The sequence below is a fragment of the Acomys minous genome, assembly GCF_964271855.1.
Source record: "Acomys minous genome assembly, chromosome: 16".
NCBI classification, from domain to species: Eukaryota; Metazoa; Chordata; class Mammalia; order Rodentia; family Muridae; genus Acomys; species Acomys minous.
Genome location: NC_140498.1, coordinates 2422432 through 2441361, shown reverse-complemented (window position 1 = coordinate 2441361; position 18930 = coordinate 2422432). Strand labels below are relative to the sequence as shown.

At 58.6% G+C, this 18930-nt stretch overlaps 2 protein-coding genes across 7 annotated transcripts; one reads left to right on the top strand and one right to left on the bottom strand.

The window, feature by feature from the left end:
- Positions 1-58: 58 nt before the first annotated feature.
- LOC311586648 (uncharacterized protein) lies at positions 59-6078 on the bottom strand. 2 transcript variants are annotated; one of them, XM_084762764.1, is made up of 7 exons: positions 4857-6078; positions 4421-4525; positions 4241-4312; positions 4016-4104; positions 3675-3908; positions 2548-2703; positions 59-1175 (listed from the first exon to the last, which is right to left on the bottom strand). In XM_084762764.1, exons 1-7 carry the CDS (start codon positions 5327-5329, stop codon positions 1054-1056), a joined length of 1251 nt encoding a protein of 416 aa, XP_084618890.1. In that variant the 5' UTR covers positions 5330-6078; the 3' UTR covers positions 59-1053. The 2 variants fall into 2 exon arrangements, with proteins under 2 accessions (XP_084618890.1, XP_084618891.1); XM_084762765.1 differs by having other exon boundaries at positions 1041-1175; positions 2553-2703; positions 4857-6077.
- Positions 6079-6325: 247 nt separating this feature from the next.
- Positions 6326-18852, top strand: NEURL4 (neuralized E3 ubiquitin protein ligase 4). 5 transcript variants are annotated; one of them, XM_084762758.1, is made up of 29 exons: positions 6326-6818; positions 7645-8089; positions 8301-8348; positions 8513-8811; positions 8957-9068; positions 9152-9240; positions 10075-10147; positions 10253-10517; positions 10754-10935; positions 11035-11120; positions 11237-11399; positions 11494-11692; positions 11775-11851; positions 11930-12008; positions 12332-12507; positions 12590-12721; positions 13309-13454; positions 13527-13751; positions 13847-13945; positions 14038-14199; positions 14370-14534; positions 15126-15284; positions 15596-15775; positions 15881-15968; positions 16080-16187; positions 16283-16427; positions 16575-16687; positions 16764-16929; positions 18156-18852. In XM_084762758.1, exons 1-29 carry the CDS (start codon positions 6510-6512, stop codon positions 18358-18360), a joined length of 4695 nt encoding a protein of 1564 aa, XP_084618884.1. In that variant the 5' UTR covers positions 6326-6509; the 3' UTR covers positions 18361-18852. The 5 variants fall into 5 exon arrangements, with proteins under 5 accessions (XP_084618884.1, XP_084618883.1, XP_084618882.1 ...); XM_084762757.1 differs by having other exon boundaries at positions 8283-8348; positions 12332-12501; XM_084762756.1 differs by having other exon boundaries at positions 8283-8348.
- The last annotated feature ends 78 nt before the right edge of the window (positions 18853-18930 follow it).

Below are 18930 nucleotides of genomic sequence, written 5' to 3'. Positions count from 1 at the left end.
AATAAATTTATGGTAATTAATTCAATCAGACATTACCATTCTGCTGCAAGCTTGAGCCTTTTTTTAAAAAATAATCTTTATTTATTTTTATGTACATTTGGCATTTGGCATACATGGATATCTGTGTGAGGGAGTCAGATCCACTGGTACTTGAGTTACAGTTGCAGGCTGCCTTGTGGGTGCTGGGAATTGAACCTGGGTTACTCTAGAAGAGAAGCCGGTCCTCTTAACCACTAAGCTATCTCTCCAGTCCAAGCTTGAGCCTTTTTAAGACCCTAGGTTTTGGGGCCAGCAAAGTGGCTCACTGTGTGTCAGTGCTTGTCACACAGCAGGCCTGACAACCTGAGTTTATCTCCAGAACCCACAGTAGAACTTACTCTGGAAGGCCTCTGACCTCCACAGATGCGCTATGTTAAGTGAATAAACTAATAGTGTGATTTTTTTAAAACCCATTTAAGGCCAGGCATGGTGGCGTACCCCTGTAATCCCAGCACTCAGGAGGCAGAGGCAGGTGGATCTCCGTGAGTTCGAGGCCAGCCTGGTCTACAAACAGAGTCCAGGACAGCCAAGGCTACACAGAGAAACCCTGTCTTGGGAGTGGGGGGAAAACAAAAAGAAAAAAAAAAAACAAACCCAAAATAACCCTAGGCTTTGTTTCAGGTTTTGAAACAGGATCTCACTACATAGAACAAACTGTCCTTGAATTAGATTTTGGTTGGTTTGTTTGTTTTTCAAGACAGGGTTTCTCTGTGTAGCCTTGGCTGTCCTGGACTCACTCTGTAGACCAGGCTGGCCTCGAACTCACAGCGATCCGCCTGTCTCTGCCTCCCCAGTGCTGGGATTACAGGCGTGCGCCACCACCGCCTGGCCAAATGTGTGCTTTTGCTGCTCTAGCCTAACCGCTAAGTGCTTGACCCTAGGAGCCCAGTCCCTTGGGTTGCCCTCAGCGGCCGGCTCTCAGCTCTGCTTCCCTGGTTTATTATGCGTGGACACCCCTCCCACTCTCGCAGTCTGGCCATCCAATTCCCGGCACTCAGATTCCTGGAGTTGTCTTTATTGTCCACCATCGGAGTGGAAAGGGCCAGGGACGGCTGCCCTCGCCCCATCCCCAGCTGGCTGCATTTTCCACGGTCTATGCTCTTTTTCCTGCGTCCACTGCAGCCTCAAGGTTTCATCTAGAGAAAGAAGAGGTTGGGCTTTCTGGCAGCAGGGGTAAGCTCTTGTCCACGTGACCCTCAAATCTCTAGAACCTACCGAGGCAACCCCTCTGCCTCCCTGGTCAGTGCAGGCACCCCCTTGCCTCTGCCGAGGCTCACATCTGTTCCTGCCCCAGCTTGGGGGGCTATGGTTACCTCCATGTTCCTTTCCTGAGCCCCCTGAGCTTTGGTACCTCAACCCACTAGACCAATAGCTGGAGGCCACTGCGACCCACTGACTCTGGAGGACATGGTACTAACTAAAGAGGGGTGGGGTGGCAGAGAGGAGTCAAGGAGGAGGCACAGAGTCCATGGCTGACGCTAGGAGGCTTGCGGGGTCCTCAGCCCCTGTCCGCATCCCTGGTGTCTGTTCTCTATCACGTAGGCAGTAGACTCTAGGATGCTTAGGGCCTCTTTTCCTGCCTGTCGCTCATACACTGGCCTGATAGGATTGGGGGGCTGGGAGGCAGGAGCTTGCTAAGAGCCAGGCCTAGGGAGATGGTGCCTTCCTCAGGTTATAACAGTCACGGCTATGTCCAAAGAGCCCTAAGTGGTTTTGTCACACCCAAAGGAGCTTCCAACAGGGCCTGAAGTGCTGTTGGGATTCTCAGTAACCCAAGTCAAACCTGAGGAGCCAGGAAGTAATATGAGATGAAGGCTGGAGCTGGGGCGCCTGTGTGCGCTGCCCCCCCATGCCCAGGCTGCCCTCTGCAGCTCTGCCCCCCACTCCCCATGCCCAGGCTGCCTTTCGCAGCTCTGCCCCCCCATGCCCAGGCTGCCCTCTGCAGCTCTGCCCCCCACTCCCCATGCCCAGGCTGCCCTCCGCAGCTCTGCCCCCCCCATGCCCAGGCTGCCCTCCGCAGCTCTGCCCCCCCCCATGCCCAGGCTGCCTTTCGCAGCTCTGCCCCCCCCATGCCCAGGCTGCCCTCCGCAGCTCTGCCCCCCCCCCATGCCCAGGCTGCCCTCCGCAGCTCTGCCCCCCCACTCCCCATGCCCAGGCTGCCCTCCGCAGCTCTGCCCCCCCCATGCCCAGGCTGCCCTCCGCAGCTCTGCCCCCCCCATGCCAGGCTGCCCTCCGCAGCTCTGCCCCCCCATGCCCAGGCTGCCCTCTGCAGCTCTGCCCCCCACTCCCCATGCCCAGGCTGCCCTCCGCAGCTCTGCCCCCCACTACCCACGCCCAGGCTGCCCTCCGCAGCTCTGCCCCCCCCATGCCCAGGCTGCCCTCTGCAGCTCTGCCCCCCACTCCCCATGCCCAGGCTGCCCTCCGCAGCTCTGCCCCCCCATGCCCAGGCTGCCCTCCGCAGCTCTGCCCCCCACTCCCCATGCCCAGGCTGCCCTCCGCAGCTCTCACTGTCCTGTTCATCTTCTATGTCCTCCTCGAGCTCGGGACGGGAGCAGGACCTCAGGTAGCGTCCTTGGCTGTAGTACTCCTTGCGTTGTAGATCAGCCCGCTCCCGGATCGTAGACTTGGAGGCTGAGGGGAACTGGGCTCTATAGGTGGCAGAGTCTGAAAATATCACCCCAGACAGTCTTGAGTCCCGCTGTGCCGACGCTCCTGGGTGGGCGCACTGAGGTGACAAGTTCTCATCTGCCACCCATGTCCCCAACCCCCGCCACCGGTAGAAAAGCTGCAGGGATTCCGCACTCCCCAATGGTTCTCTTAGTCCGTCCACCAGCCTGCCATCTTTAGAGGCCACCCTGCGTGGAGACTCAGCTCCAATTGTCCCCTCTCTTCTCTGGAGTCACCTCCAACCACACGGTAAGACTAAGCAGGACTGTGGGCCAGTGCTCTCTGAAGAAAACAGAATACAGCACAGGATGGAGGAGCAGAGAGCTGAAGAGAACCAAAGCCAGGCAGTGGTGGCACACACCTTTAACCCCAGCACTCGGGAGGCAGAGGTAGGTGGATCGCTGTAAGTTCGAGGCCAGCCTGGTCTACAAAGGGAATCCATGGCAGCCAAGGCTACACAGAGAAACCCTGTCTTGAAAAACCAAAAGAAGGGGCTGGAGAGATGGCTCAGAGGTTGAGAGCACTGACTGCTCTTTCAAAGGCCCTGAGTTCAATTCCCAGCAACCACAGGTTGGCTCATAACCATTTATAATGAGGTTGCGTGCCTTCTTTTGGCCTGCAGGTGTACATGCAGGCAGAGCACTGTATACATAATAAATCTTAAAACAAGCAAAACCAAGAAGAGACTTGATATCCTATGAGCATATACAGGGGGAGGAGGTCCCCCTGAGCCACAGTCATAGGGGAGGGGAGTAGGGGGAAAATGGGAGGGAGGGAGGAATGGGAGGATACAAGGGATGGGATAACAATTGAGATGTAATATGAATAAATCAATAAAATATATTAAAAAAAAAAAAGAAAACAAGCAAAGCCTGAGGCGATCTGGGCTCTGGAGCAGCCTCCTGTCTACACCCTGGAGCAGCAGCCCCTGTCTCTACCCTTCAGTCCCTGGCGGCCCCGTCACTAACCATTGGTGTCTAGGCCATGGCTGTCAGGCACCAGGTCAGTGTCATTTTTGACGCCTGCCCAGCCTTTCTCCACAGGCCTGGGCTTTAGGTCCATTGTCACACTTTGCATACTGCCGCCGCCGCTGCCGGCACCAGATCCGCTGCTGTCCTCCTCACTGGCCAGCGGCAGGTTTTTCTTCAGGAACATTCCTTCATTGTAGTGCATCTTTCGGTGCTTGACAAAGTCACTGGAGTCTGTGGGTCGGTGCGGAAGCTGGGTTTTCTCTCCAGACCTTGACCAGAGGGTCGCTCCCACTTGACGCCTGCCACCCCTTCCATCAAGCCCGCCCTGCCTCACATACGTGTCTTGGCGAAGTCATCGGGCGTCTTTGAGCTTTTGCTGTCTCCGTACTGGAGGACCTTGGGGAGGAAATTGTCCGTTGTGGCAAACCTGAGGGGAGGGGGATGGTAGTGCCTATCATTTAGGGACCAAAGGACAAAGCTGTCTGGGCCGGGGCTCAGAGGTGCGGGGGTGGGGTGGGGTAGGTAGGGGGCACAGCTCAGCTAATCTGTCACAGGGCTCTCACCTCTCTGCCAGTGATTCAGGAGTCACCTTGAGAGAAGACCCGGCAGGCAGGTCTGCATCATCGTCCTGCAGCCTGCAGTGGAGGAGGCCAGGCTAGTACCCGAGGCTTCTCTGCCTCTTCCTTATAGCCCCTTGCTATACAGGAGTCTAGGCTGAAAAGCTAGGGCCAAGGGCTTAGCACCTGTGGTAGGGGGTCTTGGGCTCGTCCGCCTTCATAAAGCCATAGTCTTTGTCAGCAGGGTGATAGGTAGCCAAGATATTCATCTCATCCCAGCGCTGGGACTTCCTAAGGTGAGGCAAGGGCACAGCAAAGGAGGAAGCTCTTCCAGGGCCCTCTGCTAACAGAGGGATCCTCCTACGTTTCTTGCAGGCATTGCAAACTCTTCTTACACTCCCTCGTAGAGGCGAGGATTGGAGTCACAGCGCCGGGTGGCCAAGATTTCTGTGACACCTGTTGCCTTCTCCAAGACATAGAACCTCAGATTTCCAGCCCTCACCTGCCCTCCCCAACCACGGTCTCAGGACTCCAGCCCCGTTTTTTCTTGGCTTCTGGCCCAAGGTGTCCAGAACTCCTCCCTCCCGCCTCAGGGCTGCTGGCTAGCAGGCGAACTGCTTACTTCTCCGCACTGGAGGTTTTCTTCATCAAGATGGAGCTGCTGTTTTTAAGGATACTCCGGGGCTGTTCCTCATAGTTCCGGGAGTGTAATAAAGTTGCCTCGGAGTGTGGACCACTCCCCGAGCTGTACACTTTAGGATCCCCCGGCCCCGAGATGGACGCCCTGGTTGCATCAGTTCCAGTGCCAGGGGATTTGCTGGACCCAAGGCTACAGGCTGCACCCTCCCGGAGATGCGCACTGGTTTGGGGACTGAGGGTCTTTACCCCTTCAGAGCGCTGGACAGGACCAGGACTGCGAATTACAGTGCCCCCGGGATCCAAGACGGGGTCAGGACCGCAAAACAAGGCGACTCCGGAGGGTTGTCCGGTGTCTGTCTGTATACCTCTGACACCTCCAGGTATCGCCCTAGAAACCCCTCTGGGGGACTCCGCACGGAGGCCGCCAACAGGCGCGAGGGACTCTGGCTTCTCCATAGCTGTGCTTGGTAGCCACCTCAGTCTCCTGCCCAGCCTCTCAGCCGCGCACAGCCACGCCCCTCGGCCCTGCCCCCACCGCGGCGGGCGGGAGGCGATGGGAACTCAGACCCGACGCCCTCCGCCTCCGCTCCCCCGGCGCTGGGACCGGTGGAAGCCGGGCTGTAGGGAGACGTCAGCCTGGGAGCCCCCTCAATTGTCTGATTGTCACACCCAGAGACTTTCTTTGTCTCTGTAATTTGTTCCCGCCCTTCTCCATCACCGCCCTTCTCCGAACCAACCAATCACAGCCAAGGGGCCTGGCCGAGGGCGAGGTTTGGGGGGGGCTTGTGACGTCACAGCCCTCCGACCTCAGCGAGCTACACTGAGTAGGGTTGGGGGGGCGGCTCCTGTTACTAGCTCTCAGGCCATCTCTTGGGTGTGTCAGCTGTGTCCCGGGGTACCTCTAGGTTCCCTACTGGTCACTTGAGAACCCCAGAGTTTCTCGTGTGACGCCCCGTGTGGGGTCCCGGCGGGGGAGACTGCGGTGAGAGGTGCGGAATCGGGGACCAGGAGAGGTGTGATGCGTGGACAGATTGCGACATTTCCGGTCTCGGTATCGTAAAGGACTTTCCTAAAAAAAAAAAAAAACCACCTCCCCTCTGCCCGGAAGATAACGTTTACGTCGCCCTAAAGAGTGTAGTGCGGAGGAAGCCGCCACCGCTTGGGTTGAAGCGAGTACTTGGATCTGTCGCTCTTCACCACCCCCCCGCCTCCCGCACCCCGCGCGACAAGGGTTGGGCCGCGCGATGTCGGTCGCCAAGTGCACCTGGGCGCCGGCACGCCTTCGTCGCAAACGCGCCTGCGGCGGGCGTTCCCTCCACACACTGTCGCAAAAGCCGCCCCGAGTCTTCCAGTCTCTCCTAGCGACCGTCACCCCCGCCGTGCCGTAAAGCAAGCCCTTCCCCCCCCCCTCCCGCCGCCGCCGCCCCGCCCCCCGCGACCCCGTCGTCCTTCCGTTCCCCTCGCGAGGGACCTCGGTGCCTTAGCGCCGGCGGCTTCAGTGAGGGCAGTGCCGTAAAGCATACCTGGCCCCCAGCCCCGCGGCCGTATCCCCACCCCCATCCCCCGGGCGTCCGTCCGCCGCCGTTGCCACGGTGCCGCCAAGCGCGGCTGTCGCGCGGCCGCGGTATCAGCGGCGATGGCGGCGGGGTCGGGTGGGAGCGGGGGCTCTGGGGCAGGCCCGGGGCCGGGGCCGGGGCCGGGGCCGGGCGGGGGTGGGGGCCCCGGCAGCAGCAGCAGCAGCGGGCCGGGCCTGGGCTCCAGCGGGGGGCTCGGCGGCGGCGGCGGCGGGGAGCTGCACCCGCGCACCGGGCGCCTGGTGAGCCTGTCGGCCTGCGGGCGCACAGCGCGGCGGCAGCAGCCCGGCCAGGAGTTTAACCACGGGCTGGTGCTGAGCCGGGAACCCTTGCGCGACGGGCGCGTCTTCACCGTCCGCATCGACCGCAAGGTGCAAAGCTGGGGCTGCGGGAGCGAGGTGTGGGGAGGGCGGTGGGAGTGGACGACAGGGAGAAGCGGTAGACTTTGCCGGAAGGTGTGCATCTCCAGCCGAGTCTCCAGGTACCGACAGCGGACCGGCAGGCTGTAGCGCACCGGAGGGGAGAACGAGAGAGAACACGAAGCAGACACATTGGTTTCTGAAGAAATGAGTTTCCTCAGGACAAGGATACAGGGCCCAGGGACTAGAATGGCTAGCGGACAGATCTGGCACAATCTCTTAGTGATGAGAGAGAGACAGGTGCCCGAGATGTGATGAGCGAATAGATAAAATAGTTTAAAAGAAAAAAAGCACAAGCTCTTAAGCGACAAACGCCCCAAGCCAGGAAAATAGATGAGGCGTCCTGGGGAAAAGCAAGGGTGTGTGACTCGCTTGGCTCAGAAAAAGAATTCGGAAAGAGAAGGAATGGCGGGTGGCGCCTTACCCTATGAGAGGACTGGGGTTGGGGATGAGGGCGATTGAGGATGTTATGGACCCTAGGAACCCTGTGGTTGGAGTGGCTCAGGAGCCGCGGAGACTGGGGAAATCAGGGGAGGTCAGAGGTTGAAACCAGGGTATTTAACCAGCTTGCTCAGTGACGTAAACACTGGGCAGCCAGGTACAGCACACAGGGTGCTAACTAACGAACGGGGATCGGGTCCAACAACTTATTGGTGGGTCTGTGTGTAGATGGATAGTCTCCGAGGTCAGGGTGAGAGGGACACGGGCCCGCGCACTGTTGTCTCTGGTGGTTGGGATTCCATACTGAAACTCTGCCCCCCCCCCCATCCTCCCACAGGTCAACTCCTGGAGTGGCTCCATTGAAATCGGAGTGACAGCACTGGACCCCAGTGTGCTGGACTTCCCAAGCAGTGCCACTGGGCTGAAGGGGGGCTCCTGGGTAGTGTCAGGCTGCTCTGTGCTCAGGGATGGCCGCTCTGTGTTGGAGGACTATGGCCAGGATCTGGACCAGCTTGTGGAAGGGGACCGTGTGGGTGTGGAACGCACCGCCACTGGGGAGCTCCGGCTCTGGGTGAACGGGCGGGACTGTGGAGTGGCAGCCACAGGCCTCCCTGCTCGTGTCTGGGCTGTTGTGGACCTTTACGGCAAGTGCACCCAGATCACTGTGCTGCCCCCTGAGCCGGGCTTCAGCCCCCCGACTCCTATCCCCACACCTCCTCTCGAGCCCTTGGCCCCTCCGGAAGATTCTGCCCCATCGGAACAGGGGGCCTCTGTGGATGAAGGTGAGAACGCAGCTTCCAGGGGAAACGTGAGGTGTGGCTGAAGAAATGGGACAAAAGCAGTCACAAGGCAGCTGGGGGAGGGGCAGAGCCGGTTAGAGGGGAGCATGGGGCTTAGAAGAGACGGTCTCCTGACTGTGGGTCCTGAAGCAAGGGCTGAGCCCGTATTCCCCTCCCGTCCCACCTGGTCCCCTAGCCTTCATGGTGTCCCCAGCGCAGGCCCGGCCGGAGACGTTTCCTAACAGCCTTGAATCGCATAATGGTGAGGGCTTCGGGGAGGCCCTGGGAAGGGAAGTGGGCAGTGAGGCGGACAAGGGTGGGATTTTAAGAGCCGGGTCTGGAGAAGAGGGTCCCGAGCTAGCTGGGGGCGGGGCGGGCTGCGGTAGACCCTCACCCTGGCTTCTTCTCTCCACGTCACTGCTACAGACTTTGCCAGCATGGAGCTCTCTGAGGTGGTGAGCAATGCCATTCTGTCTGCCTACAATGGGGGCCTCCTTAATGTGAACCTGAGCTCCCCGCCAGCTGGGGATGGGTCGGCGTCCAGTGGACCGGCCACCTCCCCCATCCTCACTTCCAACGATGCCCTGCTGTTCCATGAGAAGTGTGGAGCCCTCATCAAACTCAGCAACAATAACAAGACGGCCGAGCGCCGGAGGCCCCTGGATGAGTTCAACAACGGGGTGGTCATGACCAACCGCCCCCTTCGGGACAACGAGATGTTTGAGGTACGTCAGATTCTGGCGTCCGGCCACACGTGGGGAGCTGAGTGTCGGGACCGGTCCCTGATGCCAGGATGGTGAAGAGCCAACCGTTTGAGGGCCTGTCGTCTTCTGCTGTTGCATTTTCTGTTCCCGTCTGCTCTCACCGCAGATCCGAATCGACAAGCTTGTAGACAAGTGGTCAGGTTCCATCGAGATTGGCGTCACCACTCACAACCCCAACAGCCTGGAGTACCCAGCTACCATGACCAACCTACAGTCAGGTGGGCGCTCCGGGAGGGGACACAGGTTTGGGGCGGCTGAGAGCAGGGTGGCCGTGCCCTGACTGGGTGTCCGCGCTTACCAGGCACCATCATGATGAGTGGCTGTGGCATCCTGACCAATGGCAAGGGCACCCGCCGGGAATACTGCGAGTTCAGTCTGGATGAGCTGCAGGTGAGTGGGGTCCAGGCCAGGGAAGGGGGGGGGGGTGCGTGCTCCCTGTGACGGAGAACGGCCACTTCCTCTCTGCTTGAGGCTTCTTCCGAGAAGGCAGGCTTGACTGATAGGATCTAAGATATGGTTTTTTTTTTTTTTAAGATTTATTTGTTTTATTATGTACACAGTGTTCTGCCTGCCATCTGTGCCTGCAGGCCAGAAGAGGGCACCAGATGTCATTATAGATGGTTGTGAGCCACATGTGGTTGCTGGGAATTGAACTCAGGACCTTGAGAAGAGCAGCTGCTGGCGCGTCTCTCCAGCCCCTAACGAACTAGTAGCTCTTTTCCCCTCCAGTGCTTGGAATGGAACTGAGGACCCTGACCTGTTCGACAAGTGCTCTACCACTCAGCTACATCTCTAGCCCCTGGGGCGCGTGGATAGAGCAAGGTTTTAGAGGGAAAAAGAGATGGTTTAACTCGAGCTGGTGTGGTGGTGCACGCCTTTAATCCCAGCACTCGGGAGGCAGAGGCAGGTGGATTGCTGTGAGTTCGAGGCCAGCCTGGTCTACAAAGTGAGTCCAGGACAGCCAGGGCTACACAGAGAGACCCCGTCTTGAAAAACAAAACAAAAAAAGTCTGACTCAGTACCTGCCTTGCATTGGACATTTGGGAAATGTGAAACTTGTTGTGTCTGGAACAAGGGACCCAGGCCCTGCCCCAGAGTGGTCTTAGGTGAGTTTCCTTAGTACATGGTCTCCTGTGGAGTGCGGTAGTAGGCAGTGCCAGGCCTGCTGGCACCCAGGCCTGAGCGTGGCTGGATTCCAGACCAGGGTCTTTCTTCTTTGCCTAGGAGGGTGACCATATTGGCCTCACAAGGAAGTCCAACTCTGCCCTGCACTTCTTCATTAATGGCATTGATCAGGGTGAGTGACGTGCAAGATAGACGACTGGCCAGAGCCTCAGTGGGGCGCACGCTCCCGTCCCCGTGGTGGCTCGCCCCTGTTTGACCCGGCTCCACTCTGTTACAGGTGTAGCCGCCCCATTGACCCCACCAGTTGTTTACGGTGTGGTCGACTTGTACGGGATGGCTGTGAAAGTGACCATAGTCCACAATAACAACCACAGTGACCGTCTGCGCCGGAACAATGCCATCCTGAGGGCTCTGTCCCCCGAGGGTGCTCTTCGTCGTGCGTCTCCTGCTGCCCAGGCAGAGCCTGAGCGCCTGCTCTTCCACCCTAACTGTGGGCAGAAGGCAGCCATCACCCACGAGGGACGCACAGCCCTGAGGCCCCAGTACGACCCATGGCATGGGGAGACACTTGCAGAGGGACCCTAATGCGGTGCGGGGCAGTGAGGTGGGAGCACGGGAGGCAGGGGGTATCTGGTGCGGGAAGTCCAGACAGCTCGGTGGAGACGTCCAGGGACAAGAGGTCTGGTCAGTTGTCATGGGGCGGTGGGTATGGCTGGTTTACGTCTTGACGCACTCGGTGTGTTGTTGAGATCTGAGTTCCCACTTGCTGTGTCCTCAGTGCCACCGACGACTTCAACCATGGCGTGGTCCTGAGCAGCAGAGCCCTCCGGGATGGAGAGGTGTTCCAGGTGCGCATCGACAAGATGGTGGACAAATGGGCGGGCTCCATCGAGATCGGTGTCACCACCCACAACCCCGCCTACCTCCAGCTGCCCTCCACCATGACCAATTTACGCTCTGGTGAGCTCCCAAGAAGGGCAGGGCTGGTGGAGGGTCACAAGCAGAGCTGCTCCTGAGTCACGGTTTATTCCTCATCTTCTGCCACCTCTGCCCCTGCAGGGACCTGGATGATGACTGGGAACGGGGTGATGCACAATGGCACAACCATCCTGGACGAGTACGGGCACAACCTGGACCGCCTCAAGGTGAGAGGACAGGCACCCCGGCTGAGATGGCGAGGGGTGGTGGCCTGGGGTGGATGTGGGACTCTGCCAAGCAGGAACTCGGCCTGACTCCTCACCCCAGCCCCACCTCTTCCAAGGCAGGGGACACAGTGGGCGTGGTGCGGCGGGAGGACGGGACCCTGCACTTCTTTGTCAATGGAGCGGCTCAGGGCCCTGCTGCCTGGAACGTGCCCCCGGGCGTCTATGCTGTCGTGGACCTGTATGGCCAGGCTGCCCAGGCCACGATTGTGGACGGCGTGGGTGAGGGCCCGGCAGGGCTGGGTGAAGGGTTAGGGTGGCCGTGGGGAGACTCACATACACCTAGAGACCTAATGGACGGTGTGTACTCTGGCAGAGGTCCCTCCAGTCTCGGAGCCACTCCCTGAAGGGAACAACCAGATGTCTCCGAGTTCCCCATCCTCAGCAGCTGGCGGCTCCGACCTGCGCTTCCACCAGTTGCATGGCAGCAATGCAGTCATCACCAACGGTGGCCGCACCGCGCTCCGCCATAACTGCCGCAGCGAGTTCAACGACGCCATTGTCATTTCCAGCCGGTCAGTCCCCAGCCTCGCCCGTCTCCGTTGTCCCACCACCCACTGAATCAGGGCGTTAGCAACCCCCGCTCTTCCCTGACAGAGCCCTTCGGGATGGAGAACTGTTTGAAATCGTCATTCAGAAGATGGTAGACCGCTGGTCAGGCTCCATTGAAGCTGGTGAGGAACCGTCTGCAGGGGTTGTGGGGTCAGTGCCTGTGTCCTGGGGCTCGGTGCTCACCACCTGCTTTCTCTCAGGAGTGACTGCTATACGGCCTGAAGACCTGGAATTTCCCAACACCATGACAGACATTGACTATGACACGTGGATGCTGAGGTTAGGCCGTCTGCCCCGAGTGCGGCGTGCCAGTGAAGTGTGTAGCTGGGTGATTAGGGAGAGCTAGTGGGCTTTGTGCAGGCTCAGGGACCTGATGCCCTTTCTCCTTGCTTCTGGGAATTCCCACCCAGCAGCCTACAGAGCAGTTCCTGCTTTCTGCTGAGGGAGCCCCAGGGGCAGAGGAGACAGGACTGGGCCTTAGACCAAGACCAAGGCTCTGCACCTGATGATCACGGAATGGATGGTTTTGGCCGGCGGGGGCTGAGCAGGGCCAGTAGGTGAAGACGCGGGCAGGCCCGCTCACTCTGTCTCTGTTTTCCCAGTGGCACAGCTATCATGCAAGACGGCAACACAATGCGCAACAACTATGGCTGCGACCTGGACGCCCTGGGCACAGGTGCGCGCATTGGCATGATGCGAACTGCCAAGGGGGATCTGCACTACTTCATTAACGGCCAGGACCAGGGCGCCGCCTGCTCAGGCTTGCCTCCGGGTAAAGGTGACTACTCTGGCTCCAGCCTGCCACCCTTTGCTCAGCTCGCTCAGGACCTCAGGCTTCTGATGCCTTCTCTCCTGCACAGAGGTGTATGCGGTAGTGGATCTGTATGGCCAGTGTGTCCAAGTGTCCATCACCAGTGCTACCGGCCCCATGGACAACAGCCTGGCAACCAGCAACACTGCCACTGAGAAGTCATTCCCTTTGCATTCCCCAGGTACCTGCTGCCTGCTGACGGAAGGGGAAAGGCCCTGGTGGCAAGCAGTTGGTAGTGTGTGTGAGCCTAAGATACCATGCACTGGGTCTGGCTGGGGTGAAAGGTGTCCAGAGGTCTTTTTCTTTTTCTTTTTTCTTTTTCTTTTTTTTTCCCTTAAAACAGGGTTTTCCAGCCGGCCGTGGTGGTGCACGCCTTTAATCCCAGCACTCGGGAGGCAGAGGCAGGCGGATCGCTGTGAGTTCGAGGCCAGCCTGGTCTACAAAGTGAGTCCAGGACAGCCAAGGCTACACAGAGAAACCCTGTCTAAAAAAAAAAAAAAAAAAAAAAAAAAAGACAGGGTTTCTCTGTGTAGCCTTGGCTGTCCTGGACTCACTTTGTAGACCAGGCTGGCCTCGAACTCACAGCGATCCGCCTGCCTCTGCCTCCCGAGTGCTGGGATTAAAGGCGTGCGCCACCACACCCGGCTTGCCCAGAGGTCTTGATGAGTAAAGGCAGGTGGGGCTTTAACTTTCCTCTAGAAGCTGTCTGCATCTCATCTGAAGGCGCTTCCCCTAATCCTGCCCCCTTTCCCAAATGTCTGTCCACAGTGGCGGGAGTGGCTCACCGATTCCATAGCACATGTGGCAAGAATGTCACCCTGGAAGAGGACGGCACACGGGCGGTGCGTGTGGCTGGCTACGCACATGGCCTCGTGTTCAGCACCAAGGAGCTCAAGACTGAAGAAGTCTTTGAGGTGGGCTGTGGAGACGTGAAGGGGGTTTCCCAACCTGTCAGGTGGCACCAGCTAATGCCCCCTTTATCACAGGTCAAAGTGGACGAGCTGGACGAGAAGTGGGCAGGCTCCCTCCGGCTGGGGCTGACCACACTAGCACCCGAGGAGACGGGGCCTGGAGCAGGCAGTGGTCCAGGGCTGCCTCCCTCCTTGCCTGAACTCCGGACCAAGACCACGTGGATGGTTTCCAGCTGTGAAGTGAGGCGCGACGGGCATCTCCAAAGGATGAACTATGGCCGCAGCCTCGAGAGGCTAGGGGTGAAACACCTGGCCCCGAGGGCAGCAGTGGGGGTTGGGGGTGAGGGCAGAAGACAGTTGGCTAAGCACCTGTCTTTGCCCCACCTTGGATCCAGGTGGGAAGCCGTGTGGGCATTCGGCGGGGTGCGGATGACTCCATGCACGTCCTGGTAGATGGAGAAGATATGGGGCCTGCAGCCACTGGCGTCGCCAAGGTAGGAGGGCTAGGAGCTGGTCTCAACTTTGGGGGTGAGTCGGTTGGGGTCCTGCCTGGGTTTCTGACTTGTCCCTGGGTCTTGTGCTCCAGAGCGTATGGGCCGTGCTGGATCTCTACGGGCCGGTGCGCAGCGTGTCCATTGTCAGCTCCACAAGGCTGGAGGAGCCAGAAGGCACCCAGCCGCCTTCTTCCAGCTCAGACACTGGCAGTGAGGGCGAGGAAGATGATGAGGGCGAGGAGCACGGGCTGAGCGTAAGAGGCTGCGGCAGGGCCTGCGGAGTTGGCAGGCACTAGTTACCACAACGCGGGGCTTCTTTGCTGGCCCCACAGAGACTTGTACTTGAGTCCTGTATGCGCTCCAGTGTGGTGGATGGGGCCTGCTAGTGACATCCTGTCCAGCTCAGTCTCTTCTTCCACACCAGGGCCAGAGCCAAGTAGGCGTTATGCCCACAGCCCTCGAATTCCTGGAGAATCATGGGAAGAATATCCTCTTATCCAACGGCAACCGCACAGCCACGCGAGTGGCCAGCTACAATCAGGGCATTGTTGTCATCAGCCAGCCTTTGGTGCCCCATGGGCTTGTCCAGGTGTGCCTTTCTTTCTGCCTAGCTCCTGCTACACGAGGGCAAGGGACCTTTCCTGCTTCAAATGGAGATAGGTAAAAATCCAGTTAAGCTGGGTGGTGGTGGCACACACCTTTAATCTTACCTCTCAGGAGCAGAGGCAGGTGGATCTCTGTGAGTATGAGGCCAGCCTGGTCTACATAGTGAATTCCAGGACAGCCAGGCCTACATAGTGAGTCCAGCAGAGCCAGGGCTATATAGTGAGTTCCAGGCCAGCCTGGTCTACACAGTGAGTCCAGGATAGCCCAGGATACACAGTGAGTCCCGGACAGCCTGGTCTACATGGTAAGTTCCAGGACAGCCTGGTCTACATGGTGAGTCCAGGACAGCCCAGGCTGTGTCTCAGAGGGGGAAAGCCAGTTAAAAGAAGACTCTGGGAGCAGATGGGTCGACCGTTTGTTTGATGTGTGTAAGGACCTGGGTTCAGTCCCCAGCACAGCACAGTGACATCTGAGTTGGTAGTTTGTACTCTCTGCAGTGTGTCAGGCCACACTCGGGGCACGCGAGTGGCCCTCACCTATAGCTGTGCATAGAGAGCAGCTCCTTCTCCTGCAGGTGCGGATAGACTTCCTGAACCGACAGTGGACATCTTCTCTTGTTCTGGGAGTCATCACCTGCCCACCTGAGAGGCTTAACTTCCCGGCCTCTGCCTGTGCCCTTAAGCGGGCAGCCTGGCTCCTGCGGGGCCGTGGTGTCTTCCACAATGGCTTGAAGGTGAGGAGGGAGCCGGGAGAGTGAAGTGAGCCACGCCTCTGCGTGGAGAGGGCCAGCCACTGGGAGAAGTGCATTTCGTTACCTGGACAGCCCCTGGCCTATTGCTTCCTCCTGTGCTCCTGCCTCTGAGAAGGTTAAAGTTGGAAGTATAAGGGGTCTAGGTAAATGGGAGGGGAGCCTGCCTGGGCAGTGGGCAAGGATGCAGGCAGGGCGTAGGGACTGGCCGCCGGAAACTGTGAAAGGGCAGGGTGACTAGTGGTGTGCGTGTGGTAAGGATCTGATGTCTGAAGACAATAGGTCTTTCCTTACAGATCTGTGAGAAATTTGGGCCAAATCTTGACACCTGCCCCGAAGGCACCATCCTGGGTCTGCGGCTGGATGGCTCTGGAGGCCTTCATCTCCACATCAATGGGGTGGATCAAGGGGTGGCTGTGCCTGACGTGCCCCAACCGTGCCATGCACTTGTGGACCTTTATGGACAGTGTGAGCAGGTGAGTAGCGACAGAGATGAGGAAAATGGAGTCCTGGGAGACTGGGAAGTTCCTGGTCCACAAAGGGCATCTGGGGGCCTGTCAACTGACTACTCTCCTCTGCAGGTGACAATTGTGAGCCCTGACCCAGGGGCTGCCAGTGGGAAGATCGCTGGAACCCAGGGGGACATGGAGAAGGCTGATGTGGTAGACGGTGCGCCAGCCCAGAGGGAGGGTCACCCCACCCTTCACTGTCCTCATCCGTGCCCCATCCAGGACCTCCCGCCCTGCTCCTGTGACTGGTTCTTCCCCCCTGCTCTTCCAGGTATTAAGGAAAGTGTGTGCTGGGGCCCACCGCCGGCTGCTAGCCCTTTAAAGACTTGCGAGTACCACGCCCTCTGCTCCCGCTTCCAAGAGCTGCTGTTGCTGCCTGGTGAGTCCTGCCCTCCGCAGTCTGCTCCCTCCCTCGGCAGCAGTGTGGCTGGGACCCGCGGCAGGAGCACAAGCGTGTCAATCACTGTTCCACAGAAGACTATTTCCTGCCTCCACCCAAGCGGAGCTTATGCTACTGTGAATCTTGCCGGAAGGTGCGAGGGGACGAGGCCCACAGGCGCCGAGGAGAGCCTCCCCGGGAGTACGCCCTGCCTTTTGGATGGTGCAGGTTCAATCTTAGGTACAGCTGGGCCACAGGCATGCGTTTTCCTCTGTGCTGTTTTCCCTGAGTAAGGAGAGTCCCAAGAAGGAAAATAACCGGCTTGTGTGGGGGATGATCTTAAGGAGCCAGTGACCTTTGACTTGTCTGTCTTATCTGTCCATTTAGGGTGAATCCCCATCTGGAAGTTGGGACACTAACAAAAAAATGGCACATGGCATACCATGGCAGCAGTGTAGCAGTTGTGCGGAGGGTGCTGGATCGAGGGGAGTTGGGAGCAGGTATCACGGAGTGGGCTAGGCCTAGGGGGCCTAGTGGGAGGCTCGGGGCTGCCCTCACACAGCTCTCCACTCACAGGTACTACCTCCATCCTGAGCTGCCGGCCCTTGAAGGGAGAGCCTGGGGTGGGATTTGAGGAGCCTGGGGAGAACTGTGCGCCTCCCCGGGAGGAGCAGCCCCCTCCAGTGCTGCTGTCTCCCTCCCTGCAGTATGCCGGGGCCGAGACCCTGGCCTCCAAAGTGCAGTGAGTACACAAGAGAGCTCCAGGGCCTCAGATTCGGGAAGGGCCCCCGGGACTTTTGGATACTTAGGATCCCGGCCACACTCCTTGCCCCACCCTGGCTTGCTGGGTGCCCCTTTGCTGTTCCCCCCACCCACCCCTCAGACAGCATTTCTCTGTCTGTGTGGTCCTGAGTTAGACTAGGCTGCCCTCAAATTCCGAGACCTTTGTGTCTCTGCTTCCCCAGTGCTGGGAATAGGGTATATGCCACCGTACCAGGGTGGTTGGTTTTGTTTGTTTGTTTCTGAAACAGGGTTTCTCTGTGTACTCCTGGCTGTCCTAGAACTCACACTGTAGACCAGGCTGGCCTCGAACTCAGATCCACCTGGGATTTCTGTCTCCCAAGTGCTGGAGGCTGGGATTACAAGCTTGTGCCGCCACAGCTCTGCTTTATTTTTTCTGGGTTTTTGTTTATTTGGTTTGGTTTTTCAAGACAGGCTTTCTCTGTGTTAGTCTTGGCTGTCCTAGATTCACTTTGTAGACCAGGCTGGCCTCGAACTCACAGTCATCCACCTGCCTCTGCCTCTGAGTGTTGGGATTAAAGGCAGGTGCCACCACCACCTGGCCTATTTTTTCTGGATCATAAATAATGCAAACTGGCCTCAGATGTGTTTGGTTTGTATCTGAAGCTTGCCTTGGACGTACTCCTGCCTCTGCCTCCATCCTGAGTACTGGGGAATTGGACAACTGCATCTCTGCTTGGTTTCCTCGAATGCATATGCGTTTTGTTGTTGTTTTTTGTTGTTGTTGTTGTTTTCTTAGTGTTCCTCAGAAGGTGCTGGGTTTGACCTATAGCACTGTACAAACTGTACTTGGCTACTGAACAGGTGCCTGGAATCCTAACACTAGGAGGCAGAGGTGGAGAAGCAGAAATTTTAAGATTAACCTCCACTTCTGTAGGGCGTTTGGGGCCAACCTGGGCTAGAGACCCTATACTGTCTCAAAAGACGTGCGTGAGGCAGATGAGACGCGCGCGCCTGGGATGTGGCAACAGACAGGAGTCGGGGCGGCCGAGCACAGGAAGCCTTAGCTGGGCAGGGCCTGCGGGAGAGTGCTGCACCCAGAGTAGCCGGTACTAAGCCGTTCCTGGTGAGAGGACTCCCCAGAAAACAGGCAGGCCTACGCGGAGGAGAAGCAGCCGTCGCTGGGCCTTGGAGGCCTTAGCACCTCCTGTTTGTGCTTGTCTACAGATTCCGGGACCCAAGATCCCAGCGGACACACCAGGCTCAGGTGGCCTTTCAGGTGTGTGTGCGCCCTGGCTCCTACACGCCTGGCCCTCCTTCTGCTGCCCTCAGAGAGCTTCCTGACGAGCACTTCAGCCCAGCAGAACTTGAGTGGGTCACTAAGGAGAAGGGGGCCACACTCCTCTATGCCCTGCTGGTTCGGGTGGAGTAGGGTGAGGTGCCGCCACTACAAGCACAGCTGGGCCGCAGCCCAGGCCTCTTGACGACGACTGCCTCCACCTCATTCCAGCGACTTCCGGCATGGACAGGTGCTTTCCTGGCAGGAGGAGCACGCGGAGGCTCTGGGTTAGAGCAGGTGTGAAGCACAGCTCTGTGTTCAGGGCCCAGCACACCCCCCTGCCGAGGGGGGCTTGTGGGGAGCCCAGCTCCAGGCTCTGGGTCCCCTTCATGCACTGATTTGGGGAACACGACTCCCTATTATTACCCTCCCCCATACCACTTAATTTATTTCCGTTTTGTTTCTGGTTACTGTGAATCCCAAAGGAGTCTCTCTGTGCCCACATGAAGCTGCTTTTTCCGTGGCCACGGGCGCCATGGGGCGGGAGTGGGGGAGGAAGGGTGGCCCTGGGAGCTGTGCGCCCTCTGTACAGGTGTTACTGACTCTGATTTCTAAGGAGCCAATAAATACTGTCTTCAGAGCGTCTGCCTCTGCTTCTGTCTCCCGCGGCTTCTCGAGGCCTTGTCGGGCCTCTGCAAGGCCCACATGGGATTTGGATAACCC

Coding starts and splice junctions, on each gene's coding strand:
- LOC311586648 (XM_084762764.1), bottom strand. CDS start 5,329: ATGGAGAAGCCAGAGTCCCTCGCGCCTGTTGGCGGCCTCCGTGCGGAG. Junction 4,313..4,420: donor CCCAAGACCCCCTACCACAG/GTGCTAAGCCCT, acceptor CCTCCACTGCAG/GCTGCAGGACGATGATGCAG. Junction 4,105..4,240: donor CCTGAATCACTGGCAGAGAG/GTGAGAGCCCTG, acceptor CCCTCCCCTCAG/GTTTGCCACAACGGACAATT.
- NEURL4 (XM_084762756.1), top strand. CDS start 6,510: ATGGCGGCGGGGTCGGGTGGGAGCGGGGGCTCTGGGGCAGGCCCGGGG. Junction 8,349..8,512: donor CAGCCTTGAATCGCATAATG/GTGAGGGCTTCG, acceptor TCACTGCTACAG/ACTTTGCCAGCATGGAGCTC. Junction 16,930..18,155: donor ACCCTGGCCTCCAAAGTGCA/GTGAGTACACAA, acceptor GCTTGTCTACAG/ATTCCGGGACCCAAGATCCC.